This window comes from Solea solea, chromosome 7 (assembly GCF_958295425.1).
Source record: "Solea solea chromosome 7, fSolSol10.1, whole genome shotgun sequence".
NCBI lineage: Eukaryota > Metazoa > Chordata > Actinopteri > Pleuronectiformes > Soleidae > Solea > Solea solea.
Window position 1 is genome coordinate 2662347 of NC_081140.1, and position 8369 is coordinate 2670715.

The 8369-nt window shown below is 41.1% G+C and overlaps 1 protein-coding gene across 1 annotated transcript; it reads left to right on the forward strand.

Moving 5' to 3' along the window:
* Positions 1 to 1575: 1575 nt before the first annotated feature.
* On the forward strand, positions 1576 to 8018 carry LOC131462861 (extracellular calcium-sensing receptor-like). Its single transcript, XM_058634393.1, has 9 exons — positions 1576 to 1732; positions 1795 to 1981; positions 3767 to 3868; positions 4549 to 4843; positions 4967 to 5053; positions 5252 to 5521; positions 5778 to 5984; positions 6927 to 7035; positions 7114 to 8018. The coding sequence occupies exons 1-9, from the start codon at positions 1576 to 1578 to the stop codon at positions 8016 to 8018; spliced, it is 2319 nt and encodes a 772-aa protein (XP_058490376.1).
* Positions 8019 to 8369: the final 351 nt, after the last annotated feature.

Sequence of the window (8369 nt, forward strand, 5' to 3'; positions counted from 1 at the left end):
GGGTAGTGCGTCTAGCTCTTGGTTGACTGGAATCTGTGGTAGACGTTGTTGATGGTAGATGGACAATTTAATACAGCTTCAAACTGTTCTACCCATCTCTCTTGGCTCGGTCTGTGATGAGTGTTGTCCCATCAGCAAGGGGGGATGAGCTGGAGGGCTGAGGTCCATAGAGGGCTCTTATTGCGTCATAAAAACGCTTAGAGTCTTTCTTGTCTGCCAAGGCTTGGATTTCGTCCGCTTTCTTGTTGAGCCAGTCATCCTGCATCTTCCTAAAATACACCTTAGGTGCCTAGGGTCAGTGGGGTTTCGGTTTCTTTACATTTCTGTTTCGACTGCATGGTGGGATCCCCTCCAGCCTGCTGGTTGGGTTGGGGTTGAGGCAGGCTATGTTTGGGGCACCTTTTCTAGCCCTGTCCTCATGCTGCAAAGGCTGTCGTGAAGAGGGCTGCTCGGTCACTTAGTTGCTGCCGGCTTCCCCTTCTGCCTCAGGTCAGTGGAAGACGACCTAATGGCCCAAGTTGCCTGGGTGCAGGCTTGCGGCTGCAGCTTTGGTGTAATCCGCACTTGCTGATTCGCCGCTCCGCCATCGCCACAGGACTTTTAAAGTCAAGACTTGTGCTACTGATGTTGATTAAGGTGAGGGAGGGTGGCACACAGTCAGCCAGCCTCACCCTCTCATCCCGGCTTATCCGGATCCAGTGGCAAGACATAGTCAGGACGACTGGTAATGGGCAGGGATACAGCTATTTGACCCATAGCTGGGACTTGTCCCCTCACATGGTTTTGCCTGCCTGCTAAAGCGGTGTACCGGGGTGTGGCGCTTGGAGCCAGCACGTGAGAGTTAGAGGATGGATGGATGCGTGTCCACCCTACTGATGGTTGTTTCGGGTGCAGCAAACAGCAAACAGGTGACACCCCTCTGTCCAGAGCCCCCCTACACCCCTTTCAACCCAGTTGAAACCAGAAGTTTACATATAATATGTAAAAAGACACATATGCTTTTTTTTCTCACATGAAATCAGACTATCACTTTTCCTGTTTTAGGGCCGTTAGGATTACCAAAATTATTTCTATTTGCTAAATGCCAGAATAATGAGAGGATTTCTTTATTACTTTCCTCAAAGTCAGAAGTTTACATACACTAAGATTATTATGCCTTTAAACAATTTGGGAAAGCCCAGATGATGATAATGTCATGTCTTTGAAAGATTCTGATAGCTTTGATGACAACATTTGCTTTAATTAGAGACACACCTGTGGATGTATTTTAAGGCACACCTGAAACACACTGCTTCTATGTGTAACATCATGGGAAAGTCAAAAGAAATCAGCCAAGATATCAGGAAGAGAATTTTGTACTTGTACAAGTCTGGTTCATCCTTGGGTGCAATTTCCAGATGCCTGAAGGTGCCACGTTCGTCTGTTCAAACAATTATACCCAAGTATAAACACCATGGGAATGTCCAGCCATCATACCGCTCAGGAAGGAGACGGGTTCTGTGTCCCAGAGAGGAACGTGCTTTGGTCCGAAATGTGCATATCAACCCAAGAACAAAAGCAAAAGACATTGTGAAAATGCTGGCTGAAGCTGGTAAGAGTGTGTCATTATCCACAGTGAAACGAGTACTGTACCGACATTGGCTGAAAGGCCACTCTGCCAGGAAGAAGCCATTACTCCAAAAGAAACATAAAAAAGCCAGATTACAGTTTGCAAATGCACACAGGGACAAAGACCTTAATTTTTGGAGACATGTCCTGTGGTCTGAGGAAACTAAAATCGAACTATAATCGGCCATAATGACCATCGTTACGTTTGGAGGAAAACGCCTGAGAACACCATCCCAACTGTGAAATACGGGGGTGGCAGCATCATATTGTGGGGTTGTTTTGCTGCAGGAGGTACTGGTGCACTTCACAAAATAGATGGCATCATGAGGAAAGAACATTATGTGGAAATACTGAAGCAACATCTCAAGACATCAGCCAGGAAGTTGAAGCTTGGGCGCAAATGGGTCTTCCAAATGGACAATGACCCGAAGCATACTGCCAAACTGGTTACAAAGTGGCTTAAGGATAACAAAGTGAATGTTTTGCAGTGCCCATCACAAAGCCCTGATCTCAATCCTATTGAAAAGGCATGTTGAAAATTCCTGCCAACTATTGTGAGAAGCTTGTGGAAGGATATCCAAAACGTTTGACCCGAGTCATACAGTTTAAAGGCAATGGTACCAAATACTAATGAAATGTATGTAAACCTCTGACTTTGAAGAAAGTAATAAAAAAAATTCTCTCATTATTCTGGCATTTAGCAAATAGAAATAATTTTGGTGATCCTAATGGACCTAAAACAGGAAAAGTGATTGTCTGATTCATGTCAGACAGTGAGAAAAAATATGTGTCTTTTTATATAGTGTATGTAAACTTCTGGTTTCAACTATATAAATATATATATATATATATATATATATATATACATATACTGTATATATGTACATATATACATATATATATTAGTGCTGTCAAACGGTTAAAATATTTAATCGCAATTAATCGCATTAATGTCATAGTTAACTTACGATTAATCGCAATTAATCGCACATTCTGATCTATTCTAAATGTCCCTTGATTTCTTTTTGTCCCATTATTTTTTCTCATTTTAATGCTCTTAACATTGAAAAGTGGATCGGCTTGCTTTGTGCAAATGTTTTTTTTTTATTGAGACAATATCTCTGTCCCCTGCATATTTTCAGTTATTCCTCAATTCCTATTGTGAGAGCCGCACAATAATATGAGAGGCTGTGTATCACCCTGCAGTGCTGTGAATAAAGTGCCGTTCCTCAACAGAGTCCCGTGGTTTAATGTGTTGTTGCCGTAACGAACTAAAGGAGCTAGCGGTCTTCGGAGGTCTCCTTACTACGGTTCGGGGGTCTGCCAGCTTGTTTGGTAATACTGCATACATCATTACTTGGATGTGGGGAGTGCCTTGAGAAATGATCCAGGCTGAGTTGGATACGGAGAGCCTTCTTGAAGACGGAGAAGCGAAACAGCACTCACCATCCATATGAAAAAAACTACAAGGTTTGCTCGGCCAAAAAGAACGTTAATCTTGCGATAAATTTTTTTACTTTTTTTAGGTTTGCGTTAACGCTGTTAATAATACTAATATGGCATTGAGCATTTAACACCTTAAAATGATCGTTCTGTTCAACATGAGACAGAAAAACACATTCATAAATTGTACATGTAACCCACTCTCCCGCAGCATATCCACCCCCCGCTACTCTGCATTGTGTTCAGGTGTTTTAAATATTGTCGGCAGGGGGGAAGTGTGTCTCGCAAAAGAACCACGGGAGGCAGGAAAAAACGTTTATTCTACTCAACACAACCTCAGTAGCATCAACAGCATGTACTGTAGAATAGACAGTGTACATTGAACCCAACACATCAGCTGTTGAGTACGCGGCGTGCATTCAAGTTACGATTTATTTTGGCCCTGCCCCTACAGCTTCACTTCCTTCTCTGCACTGATGGGTGGTGTTACAAGATTAATCAACATGGGCAGCTGCAGATTAATAAAATGTGTTGATATTGTGATAAGACTGCACTCAGAAAAGGAGATGAGCCAAAGCAAAGTCATGAGGGCATTTTTAGACACCAGCCTCCTCTTCCTAATGTTGTATTTCTGCTTCTCCTCTGCTGTGTCCTCCTCTCTTTATTCCTCCTCATGTCAGTCAAAGGGACAGTTTCATTTAAATGGGATGCACAAAACTGGAGATGTGATTTTAGGTGGACTATTTACAGTCAATTTCATTTCAACTGATCCTGACCTGTCTTTTACCTCAGAGCCACAAAAGCCTGACTGCTATGGGTGAGTCTGTGAGGGAAACAGCACAAAGCCGATGAAACCCAAGTCTATAAGTAGACTGTATGTATGATAAATGTAAAATACTTAGAGTGTGTGTATATATATCTAGATATAGATATATCTAGATATATATACAGTATGTTATTTTAAGTCATGTTGCATTTGCTATTATATTAAAGCTATTCCTCTTACTGAATTAATAATATGTATTTGTGAAACATGTAGCTTTGCACAGATAATATTGAATGTCGGCATATGAGCAGACTGTTCATAATCAAGTTCCGAGGATACTGACCGACACGTCACATATCCTCCACACTGAATATGAGCTTTTGTCCTTTGACAGACGCTGCAGAGTCCCAGCAGGCAAACTTAATTGTTTTTAAAACTCTTTTGTGCCTACATTTGTTAGACTTTTAAATGAGGTTGCTTGAGACCAGGAATGTGCCATGGATTTTATGTTGTTATTAAAAATGGTTGCATCTTTTGTGCTTTAACTGTGTTATTGCCTTTGTTGTGTTGCTTTTACTGTATTTTAATATTGTGTTTTATTATTTATTGTACCATGAGGGCATTGATATATGCAGCTTGATTCCAAGACAACATTTCCTTATGAGACAATAAAGTATATTGAATTGAATTTAATGTATTTTAAGTGGTAAATATTTGTGTTATGTTGTTAGTTTTGATATCATAGGATTCAGACTGGCTCAGACCATGGCATTCACCATTGATGAAATCAACAGAAATTCCAACTTGCTGCCTAATGTGACTCTGGGATACAGTCTGTATGATAACTGCGATCAACTAGGAATTGGATTTCGTGCAGCACTGACCTTAGTTAGTGGTCAAGAAGAGCAAGTTACATTAGAGGAGAACTGTGTAGGAACTCCTCCAGTTCTAGGGATTGTGGGAGATTCTTCTTCTGCACGTTCTATTGCCATATCCACAGTCTTAGGTTTGTACAGCGTGCCTCTGGTAAGTTTAAATTATTAATTAACTGAATTATAACAATTTCATTATAAAATTGCAATTTAGTTATAAACATAGTTAAAATGGAAAATACATGTTTTTAGAACATTCAATCTGTGTGTTTTGCAGGTGAGTTATTATGCCACATGTTCCTGCCTGAGTGACCGAGAGAAGTTCCCATCTTTCTTTAGGACGATCCCAAGTGATGCTTTTCAGGTGAAAATCTATCTACAAAAAGAAAAGCGTGTGTCACCAGTCATGTTATACGTTTCATTGACAGAGTTGTGTGGTGTCAGATATTCAACACTTAAAGACAGTGATTAAACATGAGTCTTTGATGAACCTGTTTAGCAAGATTTCTAGTAAAGATGATTCCAGCCTGTGCACTAATCCCTCTGCTCTGTGTCCACATAGGTGAATGCTATGATTCAGATTCTAAAACACTTTGGTTGGACTTGGGCAGGTCTGCTCATCAAGGATAGTGATTATGGATTCCACGCTGCCCGATCCTTTCACTCTGATCTGGGTCCTGCTGGTGGAGGTTGTCTGGCTTACACAGAGATTTTGCCCCGGGGTGATGACCCTGCTGAACTAAGGAGAATAGTGGATGTGATGAGGAAATCTACAGCTCGGGTGGTGATTGTGTTTGCAAATAATTTTCTCATGATTAACCTCATGAAAGAGGTCAGTCCTTTAAAAAAATATGTAGCAAAATGATTTAGCCTTTAAGAAAAACAGATTTCATGAAATCTATTTCACGTTATGCATTAAAGCTGCTGCAAAATGTTTAAAAGTAAGATTGTTGACCACGACAAATTCAAATTTGACTGTAATTCTGGTAGTACTCTAGGTTTGTGTGTGCCATCAACTGTGGAAACTAGATTATACTTTACTGGTATGAAAGTATGAATTCATATACATGTGATAATATTATGTACAGGTGGTGAGGCAGAATGTGACAGGCCTGCAGTGGATTGCCAGTGAAGGCTGGACATCAGCTGCTGTGCTCCAGACTCCTCACCTCATGCCGTACCTGGGTGGAACATTGGGCATCGCCATCCGTCGAGGAGAAATACCAGGACTCAGGGACTTCCTGTTAAAAATACGTCCTGATCTACATCATAACAACACTGATGGAAACAGCATGGTGAGAGTTTCACTCTGATTTGGTATTATTTGGAGAAAAAAAATATTGTAATCAATTTAAGATGAACTACATTACAGGTGAATCAGTTTTGGGAACACACATTTCAGTGTAGATTTGCACCACCTCCAGCAGGTTGGGTGGACGCTGCAGGAGAATTATGCACTGGACAGGAAGTTATAGAGAATGTGGAGACTGATTTCCTGGATGTTACAGACCTAAGGCTAGAGTATAATGTGTATAAGGCTGTGTACGCTCTGGCGTATGCTCTTGATGACATGCTGCAGTGTGAGCCAGGGAGAGGACCTTTCAGCAACAACACCTGTGCTCATTTACAAAGAATGGAGCCATGGCAGGTGAGATATCAGTTTACACTCAACTCTTCATTTCATTAGGAGTGTGAATTGTTAAGAAATTATAGACCAAATCCGACTTCTGGGATTAGGCAAATTGGACACTCCAAATTGAACATCGGTGTGAGTGTGAGAGGATAAAGTGGTAGAATATGGATGGATAGATCCTACTTCTGTATTCTTAATAGAGTGAAATTTAGTGGATAGACAGAACTATACTTTTAATGCCTTTTTTCCCTTTGTCCCTTATCTGGATTTTCATAGATTGTGCATTACTTGGAGAAAGTAAATTTCACAACAACATTTGGTGATCGAGTGTCATTTGATGAAAATGGTGATGCCTTACCTGTATATGACATCATGAACTGGGTGTGGCTCCCTGATGGAAGAACTAAAGTTCAGAGAGTGGGTGAGGTTAAGAGGTCAGCCTTGAAAGGTGAAGAACTCACACTGGATGAAGACAAAATCTTCTGGAACTTTGAATCCAAACAGGTTATTTCTTACCTTGTCAGACTACCATCTCTTTTACTTAATCATTATAGATTAATCTAACATACACTGATGTTTCTCCACACAGCCTCCTCAGTCAGTGTGCAGTGAGAGTTGTCCACCAGGTACCCGCATGGCCAGAAAGAAGGGGGAACCTGAGTGTTGTTTTGACTGTGTTCCTTGTTCTGAGGGAAAGATCAGCAATACAACTGGTGAGCGTAAACTTTTAAACACCACAGTTCAGAGATGTTGTATAAACATGTATCTCATCACTTTCCCTCTTTTCTCAGACTCCATGGAGTGCACCAGTTGTCCAGAAGACTTCTGGTCCAGCCCCCAGCGTGACCACTGTGTTCCTAAGAAAACAGACTTCCTCTCCTACCATGAGCCTCTGGGTATCTGCTTGACAACCACCTCACTGTTGGGCACATGTATCTGTGTTGTTGTTCTGGGCATCTTCATCAATCATCGCAGCACACCTATAGTTCGTGCCAACAATTCAGAACTCAGTTTTCTTCTCTTGGTGTCTCTTAAGTTCTGTTTCCTCTGCTCTTTGCTCTTCATTGGGCGACCCAGATTATGGACTTGCCAACTAAGACATGCAGCATTTGGCATCAGCTTTGTGCTTTGTGTCTCATGTATCCTGGTGAAAACCATGGTGGTTCTGGCTGTGTTCAGGGCCTCCAAACCAGGAGGTGAGTCCAGTCTCAAATGGTTTGGTGCTATGCAGCAGAGAGGGACAGTTCTGGTTCTGACTACCATTCAAGCAGCAATCTGCACTGCCTGGCTTGTCTCTGCTTCACCAGTGCCTCATAAAAACACCCAGTATCACAATGACAAGATAGTTTATGAGTGTGTAGTTGGGTCCACAGTTGGTTTTGCAGTTTTACTTGGTTATATTGGTTTACTGGCCATCCTCAGTTGTTTGTTAGCTTTTCTAGCAAGGAATCTTCCAGACAGTTTCAATGAGGCCAAACTCATCACTTTTAGCATGTTGATCTTCTGTGCAGTATGGGTGGCCTTTGTCCCTTCTTACATCAGCTCACCAGGCAAATATGCAGATGCAGTGGAGGTATTTGCCATCCTGGCCTCCAGTTTTGGCCTCTTGGTGGCACTGTTTGGACCCAAATGTTACATCATCTTGTTTAGACCAGAGAGAAACTCAAAGAAAGCCATCATGGGTCGAGGTAATTAGTCATGAAAACTGTATCCACAATTCATTTGAATTTGAAGAATTATTTAAATTTCTGCCAATTACCCCTCCGGAATTTCATATACTGGACTTTTAATAAAATGTGCCCTATGAAGACGTCCCAGGGGGGTTCCCAGAGAAAAATAAAATAAAATGTGAATATAAATTTCATAAATATGAAAAACAAGAAAGGTAATATTCTGAAGAGTTAGAAAGAGCAAAGATATTTCTAATATCAAATAAAATAAAATAAATTTAAGTGGCTCTGTGATGTAGTGTGGATGGATCAGTCTGTTACTCAATGAGATGATGATGTGCTAACTCTGAGTTAGTTGCTAAATCATTAGCATCAGA

Excerpts from the sequence above, each read along its gene's own strand:
- LOC131462861 (XM_058634393.1), top strand. The coding sequence starts at position 1,576 with ATGCTGGCTGAAGCTGGTAAGAGTGTGTCATTATCCACAGTGAAACGA. Across the intron at positions 1,733-1,794 it reads AAATGCACACAGGGACAAAG|ATAATGACCATCGTTACGTT; the intron begins ACCTTAATTTTT and ends CTATAATCGGCC. Across the intron at positions 3,869-4,548 it reads CAAAAGCCTGACTGCTATGG|TTTTGATATCATAGGATTCA; the intron begins GTGAGTCTGTGA and ends TTATGTTGTTAG.